This window comes from Cololabis saira, chromosome 8 (genome assembly GCF_033807715.1).
Source record: "Cololabis saira isolate AMF1-May2022 chromosome 8, fColSai1.1, whole genome shotgun sequence".
Classification (NCBI taxonomy): domain Eukaryota; kingdom Metazoa; phylum Chordata; class Actinopteri; order Beloniformes; family Belonidae; genus Cololabis; species Cololabis saira.
In genome coordinates, this window is record NC_084594.1 from 2,770,841 (window position 1) to 2,795,975 (window position 25,135).

General features: G+C 44.7%; 2 protein-coding genes across 3 annotated transcripts in view; one reads left to right on the plus strand and one right to left on the minus strand.

Annotated features, from left to right (window-relative positions):
* Positions 1 to 25,135, plus strand: part of cenpp (centromere protein P) — a 164,746-nt gene that overhangs the window by 105,597 nt on the left and 34,014 nt on the right. The window lies entirely within an intron of this gene.
* The window catches only part of ecm2 (extracellular matrix protein 2, female organ and adipocyte specific), a 36,617-nt gene continuing 26,492 nt past the window's right edge, over positions 15,011 to 25,135 (minus strand). Inside the window, exons 10-13 of one of the 2 annotated variants that reach the window (XM_061726595.1) lie at positions 24,748 to 24,860; positions 22,019 to 22,232; positions 18,167 to 18,325; positions 15,011 to 18,090 (exon numbers count right to left, since the gene is read on the minus strand). In XM_061726595.1, the coding sequence (XP_061582579.1) occupies positions 18,081 to 18,090; positions 18,167 to 18,325; positions 22,019 to 22,232; positions 24,748 to 24,860 (496 nt within the window). In that variant the 3' untranslated portion in view covers positions 15,011 to 18,080. Of the gene's footprint in view, positions 18,326 to 22,018; positions 22,233 to 24,747; positions 24,861 to 25,135 lie in introns of both variants that reach the window. The other variant, XM_061726594.1, reaches the window with a different exon arrangement.

Genomic DNA, 25,135 nt, shown 5'->3' on the forward strand with positions numbered 1-25,135 from the left:
AATCGAACAAGTCCTTTATCTGAGCAGGAAACAGCCAGGAAACAGCCAGGAAACAGCCAGGAAACAGCCAGGAAACAGCCAGGAAACAGCCAGGAAACAGCCAGGAAACTGCCAGGAAACAGCCAGGAAACAGCCAGGAAACTGCCAGGAAACAGCCAGGAAACTGCCAGGAAACAGCCAGGAAACAGCCAGGAAACAGCCAGGAAACTGCCAGGAAACAGCCAAGAAACAGCCAGAGAGCTGATACCTTACAAGACGGTAGCAGCTACCTCAAGCTGGCGTTATAAAAACTCATATTTGCAGACGCCAGACGGAGGTGATGCTTGGAGACATGAGCTCCGCGGAGGAGGAAGGTCTTAATGAGGCTCGACAGGAAAGCACTCAGCTCCACATCTGAGACAGAAATTACTAAATACCTCCCAAGAATGGAAAAGCGAGCAGGAGCCTGATCCCCAGGGTTCCTCTTTCCATCCTCGGCTGGTATTTTCTGCTGAGCTGAGCGGGAACTGCAGACCCTCCAAATACCCTGCGCTGGTTTGGCAGCCGCAAGAACCAAAGTGGGTCTCGGGTCTGTGTCACGGTTCCAGAGCATCTTCTGAGGGGGGAAGTCATATTTTCCAAACCATCAGAGTTCTGGTTAGGAAATCATCTCATCGGCCAGGAACGTGCTGAACACTCTGATGTTCAGAATACTCTCTAAATTCCTAAACTACATCCACACCGAGATGAAACGTGTCAGGAAATGTGTGAAATGAATGTCTTTAATACGCCTGGAAACGCTGCCAGGTACACGCCAGGCCTGTTGGGGGCGCTGTGACGACGGAAACAAGCCAAAACAACTAACCCTAACCTTTAACCTAAAGCTAGACCAAACTTCCTGGACGATAATCAAATATTCCTTCAAATAAAATTCATATTTTAACATTAAAAAACTCCTTTGTGCTACTTTAAAGCCACTGTATGTAGTGTTACCACTTCTGACCACATGGGGGCATTTATACAGTGGATCTGCTGTGTTCATTAATGAGGTATTAATGAGTTTTGATATCACTTTGTCTCACTAGAGGTGCAATTCATTGAATTGAACAATTTATTGAATTGTTCATTGAAATATTTGTTGTAGCCATTATATTTATCCATCCTAAATATCTTGTTTGATGTTTGTCCGATCTGAAGGACCGATGTTTGTCCGATGTTTGTCTGATTTGAAGGTCGAATGTTTGTCCGATGTTTGTCCGACCGGAAGGACCGACGTTTGTCTGATGTTTGTCCGACTTGAAGGACCGATTTTTGTCCGATGTTTGTCTGACTTGAAGGACCGATGTTTGTCCATGTTTGTCTGACTTGAAGGTCGGATGTTTGTCTGATGTTTGTCCGACTTGAAGGACCAATGTTTGTCCGATGTTTGTCCGACTTGAAGGACCGATGGTTGTACGATGTTTGTCCGACTTGAAGGACCGATGTTTGTCCGACCCGAAGGACCGACGTTTGTATGATGTTTGTCCGACTTGAAGGTCGGATGTTTGTACGATGTTTGTCCGACCCGAAGGACCGACGTTTGTCCGACTTGAAGGACCGATGTTTGTCCGATATTTGTCCGACTTTAAGGTCCGATCTTTGTCCGACCCGACGGTCCGACGTCTGTCAGGATAAGCCGCAGAGATTCTGGCGTTCTGTTCCTCGGCGTCTGAAAGCCGAGGCGAGCTTTACGACTCAGAGCAGCAGTCGTGCCGTCGCTAGCAGCTCATAAAAATGTCATATTCTTTAGCTGCTGCTGCTGCTGCTGCTGGCGACGAGGAGCTGCAGCTTTAACGGCTGGAGAGGGAAACGGGTCCGAGGTCGTTACCGTGGTGACGTAACCGTTGGAATTACAGCGTTTAAAGTGCTGATTAAGCACCGGGGATCATTTCCTGAGCGAGGTGTCGGGACCCTTCATACTTTCCAGCCCGTCAGACGTCCCTGATGGACCGATGGAACCGGGTCTGTTCTTTCCCCCAGCTGGGCCTTTTCTAAGGCGACCGGGGCGATGCTGCCAACGAGCTGCCTCAGCAATGTTGCTGCTTCGCTGCTACGGCAACGTCCTGTTACCGGGGAAACGGTCTGAAGAGCTGCATCTCCAGCTTCTCAGATCCTCAGTTATATTGTTGTGTGTTGTTATTATTAGGGCCCGAGAACTTACAGTGCGAAGGCCCTATTGTATCTGTAGGAATTATTTTTTTTATTCTTTATTCTTCATTCTTCTGACGAAATGAGGGCCTTTTTTCCCCCTAAACGTGCCCCAAAAGTCACCAAATTTTGCACGCAAGCCAGGCCTGGTGAAAAATCTGATATTTAATGGTTTGCATTAATGGGCGTGGCCTAACGGCTCAACAGCGCCCCCTAGAAAACTTTGTGCCTCAAGCCCCACAATACGGTTCGACGTACATGCACGAAAATCGGTACACACCTGTATCATGGCGCAACTTAAGGAAAAGTCTCTTAGCGCCATGGCTGAAACCAAACAGGAAGTCGGCCATTTTGAATTAATCGTGTAATTTTGGCGCAATTTATGCCATTTCTTCGGCAGTTAATACGGCCCAAACCGTAACGTGCACCCAGGTGTGTTATACATCAAAATATGCGTCTCCATCCTGTGACAACGCGCATTACCTTTTTTTTCTTTCAAAAAGCGCGCGTCCCCTTCATCTGATTGGTCCATATTTGATAGTTCCCCAAAAGTCACCAAATTTTGCATGCAAGCCAGGCCTAATGGCTCAACAGCGCCCCCTAGAAAACTTTTCTCTGCCATAACTTTTGAATGGTTTGACATAGGAAGTCGTGTGTGGTGTCATTTCTGATATGCTTTAATTGTGTTTGCAATTGCCCCTCGGTGATAAATAAAGTTTTCTGAATCTGTTTCTGGTACCACTTCTTCTCTCTGGTACCTGAACCTCAGGTATCAGCTGATACCGAGTACAGATCTCATTCCCGTGGAGTTTTTACTTTTAACTTCTTTCATTCATAAATGAGACAGTTAAAGCGTTTCCGACCCGGGAGACAGATGTTCCCTGTAGGCCTGTGTTGAAAAAAATCGATTTTCCGATTCTAAATCGATTCTCATATTAATTCCTAAAAAATCGATTCGTATGTCTAAAGATCGATAATTTTTTTCATCATTACATTACAACTTTTGGTGTTTTTTTGTTTATGCCCAAAAAAATGTTTTGTTGGACACCAGAATAACTACTGCCATGTTTTTGCCTTTAAATATGTTTAAAGTTTTTTAAAGTTTTCAGTTATAACTGCATAAATTGTCTATATTGCATTACTTTATATTCTGTCTTGGTTTGCACAAATTGCTAAAAACCAAATTCTGAAAAATTTAAAAACGAAATAGACCGAAAATGGAAAAAATTTAAACGGAATCTGGGAAAAAATAAAAAGCGATTTTGTCCGTTCCTCCCTGGATCTGTTTGGTAATTCTGCCCCACGATGTTTCTGAAAGCAGTTCTATCAGCATTCTGGGAGCTGATTGGTCCTTACAGCATCATTAGCTGCAATACTTGCTGTTGAATCTCAATATAATACTAGTATTAATATGTTGCAGAACTACAGTCATATCATTCATGCAACAGCGGAAAAAACTGTTTTAATAACATAAACCCAAATCAATATCGGAATCGGAAATAATCTTGATAATCGATTCTGAATCTTCAGAATCGGAATAAAATCGATTCTTGAAATTTGAATCAATCCCCATTTCTCTCATTTCTGAAGAACTAACTTCATTTAACTTGCTGGTTCTTTTCATCGGACAGGAATATTTAGGTTTTTAAATACCTGACATGTTTCGGCGACTTTGGTATTTAAAAGTATTCAGGTCCGACCAAAAAATCAGCAAGTTACATTTTAAAGCCGTGAAAACAATTAACTTTATTAAATCAACTAACACCATCTTTTTATTTATTTATTTTTTATTTAACCTTGATTTAACCAGGAAGTCCCTTGAGATTAAAATCTCTTTTTCGAGGGAGACCTGGCCAAGATAGCACACCATTACAGAGTTACAAAAATTATTTTTTTTAAAAACAGACAAAGAACAACAGACACATACAACAAAATCCAGTTTGGTTCGTCTTTGATGCTCCATCTCCCTCGGATCTGATCAACTCCTGAAACGCTTAATAAGGTTCCTGATGGACCGTGGAATCCCTCGAAAGGAAGATCAGCAGCTTTCTCCGGAAGTGGCTAGGCCTTCCACGCAGCCTCAACAGCGCTGCCCTGTACGGGTCTAGCAACACCCTGCAGCTACCTTTCAGTGGGCTCACTGAGGAATTTAAGGTAGCACGCACCAGAGAAGCCCTACAGTACAGGGATTCCAGGGACTGCAAGGTAGCATCAGCTGGGATTGAAGTGAGGACGGGCAGGAAGTGGAGGGCTGAGAAGGCAGTGGAGGTGGCAGAGTCTCGCCTAAGGCAGAAGGCACTGGTGGGGGTCTTGGCAACAGGAAGAGCAGGCTTGGGCTACTTCCCAAAGTCCAAAGTCAGCCAGGCCCGAGGCAAGGAGAGGCACCATCTACTCCAGGAAGAGGTCCGAGCAGGTGTGGAGGAAGAGCGAGTGAGCAGGGCGGTGGGACTCCGGCAGCAGGGAGCATGGACAAGGTGGGAGAGCACGTTACAGCGCAAAGTCACCTGGTCCAACATCATGCAGGCAGACTTCCATCGCGTTCGGTTCCTTGTGCAGGCAGTCTACGATGCTCTCCCAAGTCCAGCAAACCTCCATGTGTGGGGGAAGATCGAGACACCTTCCTGCCCCCTTTGCTCCGGAAGACGCTCCCTAGAACACCTCCTCAGCAGCTGTCCAAGGGCCCTGGCCGATGGCCGCTATCGATGGCGCCACGATCAGGTGCTCAAAGCAGTTGCAGAGAGCATAGCCTCAGCTATCAGCACCAGCAAACAACACCATGCTCCAAAGAAGGCAATCCCCTTTGTCAAAGCTGGAGAGAGACCCGTGAAAGGCCCACAGACAGCATCAGGACTCCTACATACAGCCCCTGATTGGCAGCTGCACGTCGACCTCGGGAAACAGCTGAGGTTCCCCCAGCACATTGTTATAACATCTCTCCGGCCAGACATGATCATCACCTCCGAGGCTTCAAAACACCTGATCATGCTGGAGCTGACAGTGCCCTGGGAAGAGCGGATCGAGGAAGCCAACGAGAGGAAACGTGCAAAATATCAGGAGTTGGTGGAGGAGTGTAGGGGAAGGGGCTGGAGAACATACTATGAGCCCATAGAAGTCGGCTGTCGAGGCTTCGCGGGACGCTCGCTCTGCAAAGCCCTAGGTCGCTTGGGCATTGCAGGAGCAGCAAAGAAGAGGGCCATTAAATCCGCAAGTGAGGCTGCAGAGAAAGCCACAAGGTGGTTGTGGCTAAAGAGGGCAGATCCGTGGGTTGCTGCTGGGACGCAAGCCGGGAGCTGATCACCCCCGGCTGGGTCACCTAGGAGAGGGTGTCTGATGTTGCGAGACCCGAAACACCCGATGACCCTAGGATACATCACTGAAGATGCTTCCCAGTGCATCCAGGAGATGTTTCTTTGAAGAAGATGGAGTCAAGAGCCAATAGAAATAGAATAGAGGCCTTTATTGTCATTATAAGAATATAATGAGATTAAGCAGAAGCTCCATAAAAGTGCATACATGGCTATGTAAAAACAAAATAAGAAACAGACAATATAAATATATTTACACTATGAAAATGAATGAATGAAAGACTATTGCACATGAATGGATAAGAGAATATTGCACAGTTTTCCAGTCTGAACTGACGTCAACATAACAGGAAGTAGTATGTATGAATGAATGAATTGTTGTTTATTAATGTGTCACACACCTCTAAGGTTCCAGCCTATAAGGGCTTACAAGATACAGATACACTACACCAGCAAACAAACATCAGCTGCGTACAAATAAAAACACAAACACAAAATTATAAATTCCACTTATACATTACAGATCAAATTACAGATCCTTTCTCAGTTTCCATATAATTTGTCCTTTCTCTGTTTCCAGGCTCTTTATAAAGGTAGCTGTAGAGAAAACCTCCTCTCTGAAAAACCATTCCAACTTCATCCTCCGTCCAAAACAACTCAGGTTTACAATCTTGCATTTTCTGAAATAAAAGCTGCCTGGCTTCATCATATAATGGACAATAAAGCAAAAAATGAAGTTCATCCTCAACAACATTTAAATCACAAACACCACATAATCTTTCCTCTTCAGGAACAGAGTTATACCTGTTTCTACGGCCAGAGGGAGAATCCCAGTTCGCAATTGAGCACATAATGATCTTTCTGATCTATCCAGGGGTAAAGTCGCATAAGGTTCAGGACAATAAATATTCTTCATCAACCGGTAAGTTCTAAGTTTCGGTTTATGCCAGATGTCATTGGCCCATTTTTCTTTATACTCACATACTGAATATTACACCGCTGAGCATGTATAAAAATATGTTGTAGATCAATTTAATTAAAAAAAGCATTTATTCCCTGACACCAAGGATAGTTACGTGTTTTATCCCAATTAAAAACTCTTTTGGCTATTCTAGCCTCTTGCAGAGAAGACAGCCGATTCCAGAGTTTGTAGTAGTAGTGTAGTAGTAGTGTAGTAGTATTGCGTGACTTCCTCTGGTGGCTTTCAGAGCAGCACATAGAAACTGGGATTCTGGGAAGTTACACGCTGAGATGTTGGACACCAGTGATGATGGTCTTGGTACTCTCTAAGTCTTGGTCTTGATACTCTCTGGTCTTGGTCTAGTCCTGGTCCTGGTTTAGGTGGTCTGGACTCCAAGTCTACCATACCGTCATCTCTCTTCTCAGCAAGCAGACGGTGCTGCCGGCGTTTTGTTGACTGTACTTCTGGTACTCTGGTGCCGGTCCTGGTACCAGAACTGATTCAGTTCTCTACAGAAAGCTCGTCTGAACCTTTGTAGTTTGATTTTCCTCAGTTCCTCTGGATGGAGGTACGGAAGTGTATCGGGGCCGTGCAGGAGAAAAAGTATTTGAGAGGGAAAGTTTTTTTTTGATTGTACAATTTCGAGAAAAAGTCGAAATTTCGACTTTTTTCTCGTCATTTTGACTTTTTGTCTCGACATTTAGACTTTTTTCTCGACATTTTGACTTTTTTCTCGACTTTTTGACTTTTTTCTCGACTTTTTGACTTTTTTCTCAACATTTCGACACTTTTCTCGGTTCAGGTTTCATCTCCAAATTCCGTCCAATTTAAATCAGTAACATTTCCTATTCATTCTTTCCTGAGGTGGAGGGGGGTGTTGGAGCTGGTTATTCTGTTAGAGGACTTTGGGACTAGTTAGTAGTCGTGTCAATCCTTAAAAGCACTGGAGTCAATCCAAATATAATTTTAATTTCTCTCCTGCCTGGCCCTGGTACTCTTCCGTACGGAGGAGAGCCGGGTCTTGAACATGAGGCTGAGAACATGAGGCCGTCGGCTCTGATGAGGTCATGTGACTGTCAGCTCCGATGAGGTCATGTGACTGATGTTCCTCCGTGCGGTGGATGTCTGAGGCCGATCCTGATGAGCGGAGCAGCTGCTCGGCTCTTTTTCCCGACAGAAACCTGAGTGTGTGAGCGTTTTCCAGCTGAATCACGGCGACCCGCCGGCCGCCAGGCTCCCCGAGAGCCGACCGCAGCATTTCTGCTTTTACGGCTCTCCCACCTTCGCCCCCCCCCCTCCGTCTGATTACCCAATGTTTCCAGCTCGTGTTCGCAGCGTGAGCCCGGCGCAGGCGCAGCTCCTCCGGAAGCACGAGAGGCTCAGAACTGCAGAGGAAAATATTATGATTGGGTCGCCTCGGCCCGGGAGCAGCAGCAGAACCGCGGGTCGGCCGTAAATCTGTCCGAGGCAAAACATCGGGGCTCCGCTGGGGCTCCGGGGCCTCAGGCCCCGTTTACACGGAGCAGAAACGCTGGTGTTTTCATGCGTTTTGGCTGTTCGTTTACACGAAAACGAAGCTCAAAGTCACCAAAATCTGTGTTAGACGACAGCTATTTTGTGTTATTTTATAACTTTGTTGTAGTTTCGTTTTTTTTCGTTTTTTTTTATTACGTTTATTGGAAAGTGTTTTTTTTAAATTGCGTAATTTGTTTTAGTTAGTGCCACGGCTGCGCCACAAGGCACTCCTCCATAGCTATGCAATAGCAATGGAGGAGGAGTGCCAGGAGAGGCACTCTTATTATTGCTCAGCCTTATTATTTATTCTTCCGTATAAACTTTGGCGCGTAACTAGTCCCGCAGCTTTGAGAAAAAGCGAAAAGTAAAATCGTAGAAACGTGCGCCTTAAGCGCGAATCGAGTGGTATGACTTTTATTAGCGATTGGTGCGCACGTTTTTGCCTAAAGTGCAAAAACGTGCGCTTTTTTGCCCATCCGGAACGCATTGGGAGAACTTTGGGGCATCAACACTTGCACACCGTTACTTGAAAAATTCTGAACCGATTTAGAAAGTTGTAGGCCCTGAATTTAACTACAGTCCTGTGAATTTTCAGAGCGATCGCACAAATAGTGCAAAAACATTTCCAAACTTCCAAACTAATGGGGAGATTTTCCCATGTATGTGTGTGGCGCGGAATTTCACACTGTGGATGGGAGGAGGTAAAAAAGAGTCACTTAACTTTCTCATACTTGCACGTAGAAATGTCATTCAAACTTCAAAACGGAGGAAAACTTCTCTTCTCTCTCCAAACCCCAAACTGTTTTTTCCTAAAATGTACACTTTTCATGATATGAGTACTCAAGCGAGGACTGGAGATCACTTTTTTGTCAAATCTAGAGTGCGGGTGTCATTTGCTAGAGTGCAAGAAACAGTAAAAAAATAACCTGAATTTTTATTGGTAACTCGAGCTCATGGTCAATCCGTAAAAGGCAGACAAATAATTTTTGGTCAGAATGTAGACATAGGTTTTGGGTTTTATAAAATGTGACTTTGACAGTCGGGGTATGAACAAAATTTAACCGGGGGGGGGGCCAAAGCGGCGCAAATACCTGTGTCCGTCCCCATTGGCTGTAATGCAATCAAAAGTTTTCTTCAAAATAATCTCACTCTGTCTTTGCACTGACCTTACTCACTTATTTTAAGGAATATCTGAATAAAATTAATATTGTCAGAATATGCTGGGTTCTGTGTCTCTCACAATGTTTTTGTTTTTCTGCTAGGAGCTACGGTTTTCTCACAAATCTGAGTTAATTGAGAACTTGTCAGAAGCCAAATTCTGGGTTTTTCTCACAGCCAAACCGGAAGGTTCTGAAGTCGAGGTTCTTGTTACCGGGGCAACCAGAGCTCAGCTGCTGACTCATTGCCTGAGCCAGAACTGGTCACATGACTCAGTCAGTACAGACTTCATAAACTTTAACCTGGAAAATGGAGAAATCTGACCCCTGACCTTTGACCTTAGCCGACCCCCAGCAGACTCATATTATATATTAAATACCCCCCCTTACAGACACGGACACACACACACACACACACACACACACACACACACACACACACACACACACACACACACACACACACACACACACACACACACACACACACACACACACACACACACACACACAGTAAATAACCCAAAATAAATGCTATAACTTTGACATAGAGAGTACTGGGTGGTGTCATTGGACTCGGTATTGAAATCTTGAACTTCATTGGTGCAAATTAGCCCCTTCTTGCATCAGTTCTGCAGCAACTAGCTGGAGCTAGCATCAGTCCTGCAGCAACTAGCTGGAGCTAGCATCAGTCCTGCAGCAACCAGCTACCTGGAGCTAGCTACCAGCAGCAACTAGCTAACAGGAGCTAGCAACCAGCCCTGCAGCTAGTTACCATTTCCTGCTGCAGCTAGCCCCCCAGCTGGCCTCTACCCGACCTGCAATAGCTAGCCTGCTCCACCCTGCTAGTCTACTCCATCTGTGATCCGGCTCTCCATCTGGGCTGGTAGGCTATGCAGAGTTAGTTTGGCTTGCCTGGTGGCTGCTCTCTTGTTTGCTTTAAGTATTGCCTTAGCTTAGGAACAATGTTGTTCTTTGCTCTTGTCATGCTTTTGTTAACTGGGTGGGACTCTACTACTAGTGACAACTGTCAGACGTACGACTTGAAAGAAGAATTGTCCCAGTTGGTCACTCCAAGGGGTGAAACCCTTGTTTATGGTGTTCCATCCCAGTCTCCACTCCATTGTGTCCCTAACACTCTCAGCTACGCAGTCTTTGCAAGTTGGCGGCAGCTTCTCAGCCTCCTTGTCCTAAAAGACTGCTGCACAATCACCTCTGTGGACACTCTCCTGGACGTCATAACCTTCAATGACTCCAAACCTCGACTGACCCCTCCATCCATGGCTAAAAAGAGACTGTTTGTCCTTTTAATGCTTTTGATTTCTGGAAATATTCACTCAAATCCTGGCCCCATGTCTGGTCCTACCATTTGTAACACGCCAGATGATTTTAAAAACATGCATGGGTTACGCTTCATTCATATTAATGCACGCAGTCTCCAACCTAAGATGGATATGATGCGTATTTGGGCTGAATCGACTGGTGCACATATTATTGTTGTCTCCGAAACCTGGCTCTCAAAGTCCATATTAGATAGGGATGTTGCCATAGATGGGTTTGATATCTACCGCACTGATCGTCCTCGTAGAGGGGGGGGCGTGGCCATCTATGTTAGATCATTTCTCGCTGCTCATGTCCTGCTTTCTACATCTGCTAGTAAACAATTTGAACTGTTAGCCTTGAATGTAGATTTGTCTGGAGGTCAGCACCTAACTGTTGTTGGCTGTTATAGGCCTCCATCAGCCCCCTCAGACACACTGTCTTCTTTAATGCAGCTCCTGTCTCAGCTTCACTCTAACGAAATTGTCCTCCTAGGGGACCTAAATTGGGACTGGCTCTCCTCAGCTTCAGATGACTTTAAAGCCCATTGCCTGTCTTTTGATTTCACTCAAATCATTGAAGGTCCCACTCGGCTTAATCCCAAACGACCGGACAAATCAACGCTTCTTGACCTACTCATCACTAACAGGCCTCACAAATTCACGGCATCCAGTGTTTTTGCTAATGATCTCAGTGATCATTGTGTGATCGGAGCTATCAGGGATTGTAAAATCCCCCGTTCTAAGCCCCGTATCGTTCACAAGAGAGATTTGAAGAACTTCTCAGAGCAAGCTTTCCTCCACGACCTGCAGCAGTTTCGATGGGACCGCATTCTCCTGATTGGTGATGTTCACCTTGCCTGGAACTACTTTTGTGACAGTTTCACCTATCTCATTAACAAGCACGCTCCTTTCCGGCGCTTCAGGATTAAAGGTCGGAACACTCCCTGGTTCTCTAGCGAGCTGTCCTCTCTCCTTCACGAAAGGAACCGGCTTTGGGCTGTTGCCAGGAAATCCGACTCTGAAACCGATTGGCTTTCTTTTCGGCAGGTTAGAAATAGCTTTACTGCCTCCATCAAAAAAGCTAAAAATGACTTCTATCTTTCCTGCTCTACTGACAGTTTGAATGATCCTAGAAGATTTTGGAAGACTGTTAAGTCTCTCTCTGCCAACTCTGGCCCTGCTGAGCTACCTCCTCATATCATCCATGACTCAGTACCAGTGTTCGATAAATCAGAGATGCTTAATTGCTTCAACAAACACTTTATAGCCTCTGGTTCATTATTTGATTCCTTGCCAGGAGCCAACTCTCCACCCCCCAGTTCTCCTCCTCCTTTGGGGATGGCCTCCGGTAGTCTCCCTGGACATCACTCCTTCTCGTTCTGCCATCTCACTGTTGGTGATGTTTGGAAAGTCCTGAGGGAGCTCGACCATAGGAAATCAGCAGGTCCTGATAATCTTCCCCCTTTCTTTCTGCGCCTTGCTGCAGACTTCATTGCAGAACCTGTTTCGCACATCTTTAACTTATCCATCGCCAACAACGAGATCCCAGAGGTATGGAAATCTGCCTTTGTGGTCCCACTCCTGAAGGGTGGTGACCCCAAATGTTTGAACAACTACAGGCCAATTTCCAAACTTCCTATTCTTGCTAAGGTGCTTGAGCAATTAATCAATGTACAGATCAAGGACTTCCTGGCCTTACACAATATCCTTTCACCCTTGCAGTCTGGTTTTAGGAAGCAGCATAGCACAGTATCCGCTGCTCTTAAAGTGGTCAACGACATCACTGAGGCCTTGGACAGGAAGAACCACTGTGCCGCACTTTTTGTCGACTTGTCAAAGGCATTCGACACCGTCGACCACTCCATCTTATGTCAGCGCCTCTCGGACATTGGTTTTTCCTCCCATGCTGTTGGCTGGTTTACAAACTACCTGTCTCAGCGTAAACAGGCTGTGCAGTTTGGTGATCTGTCCTCCAACATGCTTACTACCTCTAATGGGGTGCCACAGGGTTCGGTCTTAGGGCCAACCCTATTCACCATTTACATTAACGAAATAGGATCAACCTCAAATGCTGCTGTTCATCTTTACGCGGATGACACAATTATGTACTGCTTTGCTTCTTCCATCTCCCGTGCCTTGGAGTCTCTACAGACTGCTTTTGACACCCTTCAGTCCCAGTTGTCTCAGCTTAGACTGGTGGTGAATGCAGGGAAGACCAAGGTCATGCTCTTCTCCAACAGCAAGCAGGCGTCAGCGGCACTTCCTGGCATTGTGTCTCGTCAGGGTTCACCTATTGAGATTGTGTCAAACTACAAATATCTTGGCGTTGTTCTTGACGACACTCTCACCTTCCAACTTCACATCAATATGCTCTTGAAGAAACTGAAGTTGAAACTGAGCTTTTTCTTCAGAAACAAGTCCTGCTTTTCAGCTCTTGCTAGGAAACGGCTGGTTACTGCCACCTTCTTGCCTCTTTTGGACTATGGTGATGTCCTCTACATGACATCTGCAAGCTGTCTCCAACTTCTGGATGCTGCGTACCATGGAGCGCTGCGCTTCATAACCGGTTGTAAACCACTTACACACCATTGTGTGCTTTACTGTCTGGTTAACTGGCCATCTCTTTCCATCCGCCGAACCCTCCACTGGTACACTCTCATTTACAAATCCATTCTTGGTCTGCTCCCACCCTACCTCTCTGTCTACTTTTCACGCAAGCAATCCAGATACGCTCTCCGTACGCAGGATATCATTTCTTACTCCATCCCCTTGGTCCGCACAGAGAAAGACAAAAGGGCGTTCTCTTTTGCAGCCCCGTCCGCTTGGAACTTCTTGCAACAGAGTCTGAAGTTGACGAACCTGATTCCCCTTGCTAGTTTTAAGCTTTTGCTTAGAGACATGGAGAGTGCATCTTTATCTTGTACTTGCACTAGATGACCTCTGCCGCAGCTAAGCATTTAAAGCACATAAGCTAGTCTGTGTTCTACAAGTTTTATTTTTGTCTGGGGCTAGTGTACTAACCTGATATCTCTATTTTCCAGCTATTTAACGGTTATAGTGTATTGTCATTTCCACTCTGCATCAGTTTCAAGTGTTATGTCCTGTCATATCTTGTCATGTCTCATTTTTATGTTTTATGCAACTGTGTGGATGTGAACAGGTCACACTTGAAAATGAGTCTTCGGACTCAAGTGTTTTATCTGTATAAATAAAGGATAAATAAAAAATAAAAATTCTTCTGATTGGTCGATATGTCATAGTCCGATAACCTTTGAATGGTTTGACATAGAGAGTAATGGGTGGTGTCATTGGACTCGGTTTTGAGTCCTTGACCTTCATTGGTGCAAATTAGCCCCGCCCCTTCTTCTGATTGGTCGATATGTGATAGTTCCTATTTTCTGCAATAACTTTTGAATGGTTTGATATAGGAAATGTCATCAAAATCGCAATCATCCGGCAGTGGTCCCGTGGCAATTAAAAATTTCCAGGGAATTTTGTGTCTAGTTTTTTTTTTATCACATTAATTGAAATTTTATTTCTTAGGAAAAAGGGACGGATAAAATAAGCTTAGTCTTCTTTCTGTTCCCTTTCATTCAAGGAAAGAGATTTGTTGTGATTATATTGAACTGTTTTGTTTTTCTTATAATGAATGAAATAAAGAAGAAAAGAAGAAAACTGAGGCCCCGTTTCCACGTAGCAAAAACGGTGGTGTTTTCATAAGTTTTGGCCGTTCGTTTACACGAAAACGAAGCTCAAAGTCTCCAAAAAACATCATTTCTGAAAACTCCGGCCAAAGTGACGTCAGTTGCGTCTCTGCAAACGTCAGTTACGTCTCTGCTAACGTCAGTTACGTCTCTGCTAACGTCAGTTACGTCTCTGCTAACGTCAGTTACGTCTCTGCTAACGTCAGTTACGTCTCTGTAAACGTCAGTTACGTCTCTGCTAAGGTCAGTTACGTCTCTGCTAACGTCAGTTACGTCTCTGCTAACGTCAGTTACGTCTCTGCTAACGTCAGTTACGTCTCTGCTAACGTCAGTTACGTCTCTGCTAACGTCAGTTACGTCTCTGTAAACGTCAGTTACGTCTCTGCTAACGTCTGTTACGTCTCTGCTAACGTCTGTTACGTCTCTGCTAACGTCAGTTACGTCTCTGCTAACGTCAGTTACGTCTCTGCTAACGTCAGTTACGTCTCTGCTAACGTCAGTTACGTCTCTGCTAACGTCAGTTACGTCTCTGCTAACGTCAGTTACGTCTCTGCTAACGTCAGTTACGTCTCTGCTAACGTCAGTTACGTCTCTGCTAACGTCAGTTACGTCTCTGCTAGCGTCAGTTACGTCTCTGCTAACGTCAGTTACGTCTCTGCGTTTGCGTGAAAGTTGCAGCAACAACGGTTCTTTCCTCTAGACCAGCAAAGAGTTGGTGCTACCTTTGAACCGGTTCTTCTGGACCGGAGCCAGTTCTTTGTTGGTGGAAACAGAATCCAAACTGGAACGGGTTTGGTGGAAAAGAGGTACATGGTTGTTTCCATGTCGGACCTCAACTGAAGAGACATTCAGACTCACAGAATAACCCGGGACACAAAGATGATGTCATAAAGTCTTTATTGGCGGGATGAGACGGATCTTGGTACAAAACGAGCAAAAACATCAAAGCAAGACGACGACAAAGATCCAGAAACCAGCTGAACATGAAAAACACTCCACAGTAAATATGTGGAGGACAAAAGCAGACGGGACGTTTTGGCGCCGAAGGAGGAAATTCTGGATTTTTAAAGATGTTTCTGGTCCGATCTTCTGAATTTACGACACATTTCCTGCTGTTTTTCTAATCCGATAATTTCCGAGGGGAAGAATCCCGAACTAAACTGCTGAGCGTGAGGTAACTAGCGTCGCTGAGGAAATACTGAAGCCCGGGCCGTTTGTTGTTTATACGTGAAGGTGATCGTACGAATAGCTGAAATAAGAATATCGTAACTCCCGTTAGCGGGTTTCGTATTTAGGCGTGTTGGCCGGCCGAAAGAAAAGTAAACCAAAATAATATTCTAATAATTCAGGTTAAATAAACGCAACGCGGGAGTCTGTCGGTGCCGACGCCGTTGCGCCGCTAGCTTCACACGATCAGGGCCCCGGATCTCTGTAGGGGCCCCGGACCTCTGTGGGGGTATATGGATCTCTGTAGGGGCCCCGGCTCTCTGTGGGGGTATATGGATCTCTGTAGGGGCCCCGGATGTCTGTAGAGGCCCCAAATCTCTACAGGGGTATATGGATCTCTGTAGGGGCCCCGGATCTCTGTAGGGGTATATGGATCTCTGTAGGGGCCCCGGATGTCTGTAGAGGCCCCGAATCTCTACAGGGGTATATGGATCTCTGTAGGGGCCGCGGATCTCTGTAGGAACCCCGAATCTCTACAGGGGTATATGGATCTCTTTAGGGGTATATGGATCTCTTTAGGGGTATATGGATCTCTTTAGGGGTATATGGATGTCTACAGGGGCCCCGGATCTCTGTAGGGGCCCCAGATCTCTGTAGGGGTATATGGGTTTCTGAGGCCACGCCCCCACGGAGACTTTGTTTGTGAGGCCACGCCCCCATGTGTGCGTGTTCCTGAGGCCACGCCCCCATATGGAGGTGTGTTTCCGAGGCCACGCCCCCATAGGGAGGTGTGTTTCCGAGGCCACGCCCCCATAGGGAGGTGTGTTTCCGAGGCCACGCCCCATAGGGAGGTGTGTTTCCGAGGCCACGCCCCCACAGAGGTGTGTTTCTGAGGCCACGCCCCCACGTAGACTTTGTTTGAGGCCACGCCCCCATGTGGGCGTGTTCCTGAGGCCACGCCCCATATTGAGGTGTGTTTCTGAGGCCACGCCCCCATAGGGAGTTGTGTTTCTGAGGCCATGCCCCCACAGAGACGTGTTTCTGAAGCCACGCCCCCATGGAGACTTTGTTTGTGAGGCCACGCCCCCATGTGTGCGTGTTCCTGAGGCCACGCCCCATATTGAGGTGTGTTTCTGAGGCCACGCCCCCATAGGGAGTTGTGTTTCTGAGGCCATGCCCCCACAGAGACGTGTTTCTGAAGCCACGCCCCCATGGAGACTTTGTTTCTTAGGTCACGCCCCCACGTGTTTCTGAGGCCACACCCCCACTGAGGCGTGTTTCAGAGGCCACGCCCCCTTGGAGGTGCCGGTACCGGTCCCGGGCTCGGCCCGCCCGCAGGAGCGTGTGAAGCTAACGTTGCTAACAGAGCTAACGGCGGCGGGGCGACCGGGTCCTGCTGAGCTTGTAGAATCATCTGCGGTGCCGGTGCAGAGGAATTCTTTCCATCTCTTTATTGGTTCCTTCTCCTCCCAGAACCGGGCCGCCGGGATTCTTTCCGTCTGACAGAAACACAGACAGATGTGTTTGATTTCTGAGGTTCTGTCCGACCCGTCTCTCACGCGGGCCGCGGCGCCGAACCCACAGTAATGTGAGAGAGAGAGAGAGAGAGAGCATGAGTCACTGCTGGTAAAGCTGCGGTCCCAGTGAGTCCCGGGCCAGAACCGGGCCAGAACCTCCTCCTGGAGCTACAGCAGTACCTGTGTGGTACTGTGCCGGGTCGGGGCTCAGCAGAACCTTGTTTTCTAATCATGTTCCGGCGCCGGAGGGAGATCAGGACGGGGTTTACATTCTTGTGTTGCTCAGAACCAGAACCAGGGGGAACCAGGTCTGGTGGTGCTGCATTTTCTAATAAACGTCCAAAATGTAATAACTTTGTCATTTCATTTTGTTATAAACTGTTATTACATTTTGAGAAGATTATTACAAAATGCACTTGCAACTTTTTTATTCTCTAGAAATGTAATAACATGGTGCATTATGTAATAACAATTCTAAAGCATAGTTTGTTTGTTATTGGCCTATATAATTCCAAACTTCAAATAGGCAACTAATTTATACTAAATTATATTTGGAGTTTTATACATAGATTTATTGGGCTACATAGTAGGGCTGTGCGATTAATCGATTTTAAATCTAAATCGGATTTATTAATCACAATCGATGTTAAAAAAAGGAAAATTGGAAAATGGATTTTCCTGTTTTGCAGCTGCATTACAGACAGAGCTCGTCTAGTTTTTGTTTGGTCAAGAAAATTGTAAATGTTGTCACTTTACTAAACTCAAGGAGGATTTACAGTATCTTTCAATTACACTTCATTCCCAATAGGGAAATTTGTTTGCTATTTTTTCTTTAAAAATAAAGATAAAATATTTGAAACAATTTATTCCATTGTCTTTTGTAGTTTTACCAAAAAAATCGAAATCGAAAATCAGGTTTTCAGAGAAAAAAATCGGGATTTTATTTTTGTCCAATATCGCCCAGCCCTACTACATAGCTCTGAGGGAAATTGCATAAAAAAACAACAAAAGTCACTCTTGTATAAATTCAACAATAATAGGTATTATTACATAATGCACCATGTTATTACATTTCCTAGAAAGTAAAAAAGTTTCAAGTGCATTTTATTATAATCTTCTCAAAATGCAATAACAAAATGTATTACAAAATAGGGCAGTTTATTACAAAATGAAAAGAGAGTTGAAGTTAATACATTTTGGACGATTATTACAAAATGCGGCTCAACACGCCTGGTTCTGGGCTGCCTGTACCGGTACCGGTACCGCTCACTTGGACCTCTGGGGCTTCAGCACGACGCTGGAGGACGAGCGGTACCGGTACCGGTCCTGGTACCGGTACCGCTCACTTGGACCTCTGGGGCTTCAGCACGACGCTGGAGGACGAGCGGACGCAGGAGAAGGCGCTGGGCGAGATCCGGTCCGGGTCGAGGTAGTTGTTCTCCAGCCTCAGCGCCACCAGCGGGGCGTCGCCGGACCGAGCCGGGTCGCACACGCCCTGGTCCGGGACGCTCCTGCAACAACAGCACAACAGGTCAGGAGGTCATTAGAGGTCATCAAAGGTCATTAGAGGTTATTCAAGTTTCATCAGGGGTCATTAGAGGTCATCAGGGGCCATTAGAGGTCATTCAAGTTTCATTAGAGGTCATCAGAGGTTATTAAAGGTTATTAGAGGTCATTAAAGGGTCATTAGAGGTCATCAGAGGTTATTAAAGGTTATTAGAGGTCATTAAGGGGTCATTAGAGGTAACTAGAGGTCATTAGAGGTCATTAAAGGGTCATTAGAGGTCATTAAAGGGTCATTAGAGGTCATTAAAGGGTCATCAGAGGTCATTAAAGGGTCATCAGAGGTCATTAAAGGGTCATCAGGGGTCATTAGAGGTCATCAAAGGTCATTAGAGGTCATTAAAGGTTCATCAGAGGTTATTAGAGGTCATTAAAGGGTCATTAGAGGTCATTGAAGGTCATCAGAGGCCATTGAAGGGTCATCAGAGGTCATTAAAGGTCATCAGAGGTCATTGAAGGGTCATCAGAGGTCATTGAAGGGTCATTAGAGGTCATCAAGGGTCATTAGAGGTCATCAGAGGTTATTAAAGGTTATTAGAGGTCATTAAAGGGTCATTAGAGGTCATCAGAGGTTATTAAAGGTTATTAGAGGTCATTAAGGGGTCATTAGAGGTAACTAGAGGTCATTAGAGGTCATTAAAGGGTCATTAGAGGTCATTAAAGGGTCATTAGAGGTCATTAAAGGGTCATCAGAGGTCATTAAAGGGTCATCAGAGGTCATTAAAGGGTCATCAGGGGTCATTAGAGGTCATCAAAGGTCATTAGAGGTCATTAAAGGTTCATCAGAGGTTATTAGAGGTCATTAAAGGGTCATTAGAGGTCATTGAAGGTCATCAGAGGCCATTGAAGGGTCATCAGAGGTCATTAAAGGTCATCAGAGGTCATTGAAGGGTCATCAGAGGTCATTGAAGGGTCATTAGAGGTCATCAAGGGTCATTAGAGGTCATCAGAGGTTATTAAAGGTTATTAGAGGTCATTAAAGGGTCATTAGAGGTCATTAAAGGGTCATTAGAGGTTATCCAAGGTTCATCGGAGGTCATTAAAGGTCATCAGAGGTCATCAGCGTTCATTAAAGGGTCATTAGAGGTCATTAAAGGGTCAGCGTTCATTAAAGGGTCATTAGAGGTCATTAAGGGGTCATTAGAGGTAACTAGAGGTCATTAGAGGTCATTAAAGGTCATCAGAGGTCATTAGATGTCATTAAAGGGTCATTAGAGGTCATTAAAGGGTCATTAGAGGTCATTAAAGGGTCATCAGAGGTCATTAAGGGGTCATTAGAGGTCATTAAAGGGTCATCAGAGGTCATTAAGGGGTCATTAGAGGTCATTAAAGGGTCATCAGAGGTCATTAAGGGGTCATTAGAGGTCATTAAAGGGTCAACAAAGGTCATTAAAGGGTCATCAGAGGTCATTAAAAGGTCATTAGAGGTTATCAGAGGTCATTAAAGGGTCATTAGAGGTTATTAAAGGTCAATAAAGGGCCATTAGAGGTCATCAGAGGTCATTAAAGGGTCATTAGAGGTTATCAGAGGTCATTAAAGGGTCATTAAAGGGTCATTAGAGGTCATCAGGGGTCATTAGAGGTCATTCAAGTTTCATTAGAGGTCATCAGAGGTTATTAAAGGTTATTAGAGGTCATTAAAGGGTCATTAGAGGTCATCAGAGGTTATTAAAGGTTATTAGAGGTCATTAAGGGGTCATTAGAGGTAACTAGAGGTCATTAGAGGTCATTAGAGGTCATTAAAGGGTCATTAGAGGTCATTAAAGGGTCATCAGAGGTCATTAAAGGGTCATCAGAGGTCATTAAAGGGTCATCAGGGGTCATTAGAGGTCATCAAAGGTCATTAGAGGTCATTAAAGGTTCATCAGAGGTTATTAGAGGTCATTAAAGGGTCATTAGAGGTCATTGAAGGTCATCAGAGGCCATTGAAGGGTCATCAGAGGTCATTAAAGGTCATCAGAGGTCATTGAAGGGTCATCAGAGGTCATTGAAGGGTCATTAGAGGTCATCAAGGGTCATTAGAGGTCATCAGAGGTTATTAAAGGTTATTAGAGGTCATTAAAGGGTCATTAGAGGTCATTAAAGGGTCATTAGAGGTTATCCAAGGTTCATCGGAGGTCATTAAAGGTCATCAGAGGTCATCAGCGTTCATTAAAGGGTCATTAGAGGTCATTAAAGGTCACCAGAGGTCATTAAAGGGGCATTAGAGGTCATTAAAGGGTCAGCGTTCATTAAAGGGTCATTAGAGGTCATTAAGGGGTCATTAGAGGTAACTAGAGGTCATTAGAGGTCATTAAAGGTCATCAGAGGTCATTAGATGTCATTAAAGGGTCATTAGAGGTCATTAAAGGGTCATTAGAGGTCATTAAAGGGTCATCAGAGGTCATTAAGGGGTCATTAGAGGTCATTAAAGGGTCATCAGAGGTCATTAAGGGGTCATTAGAGGTCATTAAAGGGTCAACAAAGGTCATTAAAGGGTCATCAGAGGTCATTAAAGGGTCATTAGAGGTCATTAAAGGGTCATCAGAGGTCATTAAAGGGTCATTAGAGGTTATCAGAGGTCATTAAAGGGTCATTAGAGGTTATTAAAGGTCATTAAAGGGTCATTAGAGGTCATCAGAGGTCATTAAAGGGTCATTAGAGGTCATTAGAGGTAATTTAAGGGTCATTAGAGGTCATTAAAGGTCATTAAAGGGTCATTAGAGGTTATCAGAGGTCATTAAAGGGTCATTAAAGGGTAATTAGAGGTCATTAAAGGGTCATTAGAGGTCATTAAAGGGTCATTAGAGGTTATCAGAGGTCATTAGAGGTTATCAGAGGTCATTAGAGGTTATCAGGGGTCATTAAAGGGTCATTAAAGGGTCATTAGAGGTAACTAGAGGTCACCAGGGGTCATCAGTTGGTAGTAAAGAGCAGGATCTGCACATTCCTCTGTGTTTTGATTAAACTCGGCTTCGTGTCAGGACGCGTGTGTGAAGGTTCGGAGACGGCTGCCAGCTGGAATCAGCTTGTTGTGTTTCCCGTCGCCGTGGCAACGCTCCAGTAACAGCAGCTCAGACTGGGCTGTTACTGGACGGGTCGGTTCTGTAAAGCATCACCAGCCCTTTTACTCCCGAGTACCGACATCCCAGGAAGTTACGTGTTCGTCAGCGGCTCAAACTGAAGTCGTTTAATTTGTTGTACGTCTTGGATTTCAAAAATGTCATCAAATTATTTTAAGAACCTAAAACATTAAGGTGGAGTTTGCTTTGAAAACCTCTTCCATCCAGGGTTTGATGACGACGTCTTTAGGTACGTCTGTGTGAAAACCTGGTTTTGACAAGCGCCAGGTGAAAATGGTAAACAACTCTGATAGGTTGTTTGACTTAGCAACAGTAACTAGGGAGGGGGCGGGGCTTAGCCATCGCCCGGGAACGGGATAGGAGGAAAAACTGGAGCCTAAAACTTCAGCAGTTTTCAGTGGGTTAAAACATACCAGACATATTTGATAGAGTATGAAAATGTCATATATATATATATATATATATATATATATATATATATATATATATATATATATATATATATATATATATATATATATGTGTGTGTGTGTGTATAAAGAGAGAGGTAAGATGTAAACATCAGTGAGGGCTTCCTACCGGATCCTGTTGCTGTCCAGTCGGAGGAAGTGCAGGTTGGTCATCTCGTTGATCCCAGCAGGAACGTTGAGCAGCTGGTTGTGGTCCAGACACAGTTCCACCATGGAGTTATAGGCCCCGAAGAACGACTCGGATTCCACCCCCTCCCCGTCCAGCTTGTTGAAGGACAGGTACAGGTACTCCAGCCCCGGGTGCATGTGGGCAAACACGTAACCTGGGGGGTCAGAGTATCCGTCGTGTTAGGTTACCGTTGGTGAGGAAGTCTCGGAGAAGACGGTTGTTGATTCAGACATAAATACAAATAAATACATTTGACATTTAAATCACAATGCACAGCAGGCGAGGAGATAACGCTTGAGAATAAGCGCAGACATTCCAACTTCGGGGTTGAATCCACGATGATCCAGAAGGTAATTCCTCCTTTGGCCACTGGGGGTCAGTAGAGGAACTTATAGAGGGAATGCACATGACGTCACAGATGGGGGTTTCACCCACTGAGTGTCAGAAAGACTGAGTGTCAGAAAGACTGAGTGGCAGAAAGACTGAGTGGCAGCATAAACTTTCAGTTTGAGCAACTGGAAAACATCTAAAATGGGAAAGAGCTGTTGTGCGATCGACTGAACTCATAGATTTAGCAAGAAATCAGAGTTATCATTTTAGAGACTGCTGAAAAATAAGCTTAAGAGAGACAAATGGATCTCTGCAATTCACAGAAACAACTGGATTCCAGGCACCGAAACGTGGATTTGCAGTTCCCATTTTGTATCAGGTAATGTTGGATTTTTGGGTAGTTAACGTTAAACGGTCAAATCATAAAGTTCGGTGTCCTCATCACTTTAATTTCACCAACAAATCTTGCCTTGAATTCGGACCAAGCGTCAAGACTTTTGTAAGCCTTCAAGCTTTGCTTCGTGTATTTCCCCGGTGTAGAAATTAAGTACATAAATATCATAAATAAATATAATATACATAAATATCAGGAAACTGGATTGGTGTCCAAATATTAATGCCCATGGACCACTGGTTCTTGGTAACTGTACCAAATATTAATGTCCATGGACCACTGGTTCTTGGGGTAACTGTACCAAATATTAATGTCCATGGACCACTGGTTCTTGGGGTAACTGTACCAAATATTAATGTCCATGGACCACTGGTTCTTGGTAACTGTACCAAATATTAATGTCCATGGACCACTGGTTCTTGGTAACTGTACCAAATATTAATGTCCATGGACCACTGGTTCTTGGTAACTGTACCAAATATTAATGTCCATGGACCACTGGTTCTTGGTAACTGTACCAAATATTAATGTCCATGGACCACTGGTTCTTGGGGTAACTGTACCAAATATTAATGTCCATGGACCACTGGTTCTTGGGGTAACTGTACCAAATATTAATGTCCATGGACCACTGGTTCTTGGTAACTGTACCAAATATTAATGTCCATGGACCACTGGTTCTTGGTAACTGTACCAAATATTAATGTCCATGGACCACTGGTTCTTGGGGTAACTGTACCAAATATTAATGTCCATGGACCACTGGTTCTTGGTAACTGTACCAAATATTAATGTCCATGGACCACTGGTTCTTGGGGTAACTGTACCAAATATTAATGTCCATGGACCACTGGTTCTTGGTAACTGTACCAAATATTAATGTCCATGGACCACTGGTTCTTGGGGTAACTGTACCGTACAGTCTGTACGGGTCCCTGTCAAGTCCAACTGATGCTAATTTAAGCCGATAATCGACTGTTATCCCGTCTTCTCCATTAGTTCCAGACATTTTTGCTGATGTTTTGCCACTCAGTGAGAGTAAGGGGGCGTAAGTGGGGAAATGATGTCAATGCAGACCCTCTATAGAAGTGGCCGACCCGGTAGGATCCACTGACTACCACAAACTACTGCTCCTTCTCCACTTGGTGGTGGTTGAATCCCCCTGCTGCCGCTTGTCAACGGCTCATAAATAAAAGGAAGAGAGTAGGACTGGGGATCGAGTCAAATGTTAAGAATCAATTCCGATTCTTAAGATTCAGAATCGATTATCAAGATTTGATTCGTTCCGATTCGATTCCGATATTGATTTGGGTTAGTGTTATTAAAACTGTTTTTTCAGCTGTTCCCTGAATTATGACTAGTTCTGCAACATTTTAATACTAGTATTATATTGAGATTCAACAGCCAGTATTGCAGCTAATGATGCTGTAAGGACCAATCAGCTCCCAGAATGCTGATAGAACTGAAACAGAAACATCGTGGGGCAGAATTACCAAACAGATCCAGGGAGGAAACAGAGACGGATGAAATCACTTTTAGTTTTTCCCACATTCCGTTTTTATTTTTTCCATTTTCGGTCTTTTTCGATTTTTAATTTTTGAGAATTTGGTTTTTAGCATTTTATGCAAATGTAACCCCAAGACAGTATATAAAGTAATGAAATATCGACAATTTATGCAATTATAACTGAAAACTTTAATGTTTTCATACCTTTAAACATATTTTAAAGGCAAACACATGGCACTAGTTATTTTTGTCTCCAACAAAACATTTCTTTTTTGGGAATAAACAAAAAAATACCAAAAGTTGTAACAATGAAAAAAATCGATCTTTAGACAAATGAATCGATTTTTAGGAATTAATATGAGAATCTATTTAGAATCGGAAAATCGATTTTTTTCAACACAGGCCTAGAAGAGAGACGAGCAGATCAGCAGGAACCTACCGGGAATCCTCTCGATGTTGTTTCCCACCAGCACCAAGTGCACCAGAGATCTGGGCAGGAAGGACGGAACCAGATAGAACTGGTTGTGTGAAAGGTCGATGGACTCCAGGCTCCTGCAGAGGAGGAGGAAGAGGAGGAGGAGGAGGAGGAGGAGGAAGAAGGACGTGTTAGGGCCAATCCCAATGTTCACCTTACTTTCTACCACTAGCCCTCACCCACTACCACTTCACCCTAAAAATGAAGCCACAAACTTTAGGGTCCTTGTAATGTTCCCTAGGGATTGGGACACCACTTGCTACGTCACTGCGTGGTTTACGTTCGGGTACGTAAGAGACTGTGTAGTTACGTTTGCACAAACGTCACACCATATCAGGAAGCCCAGAGATAA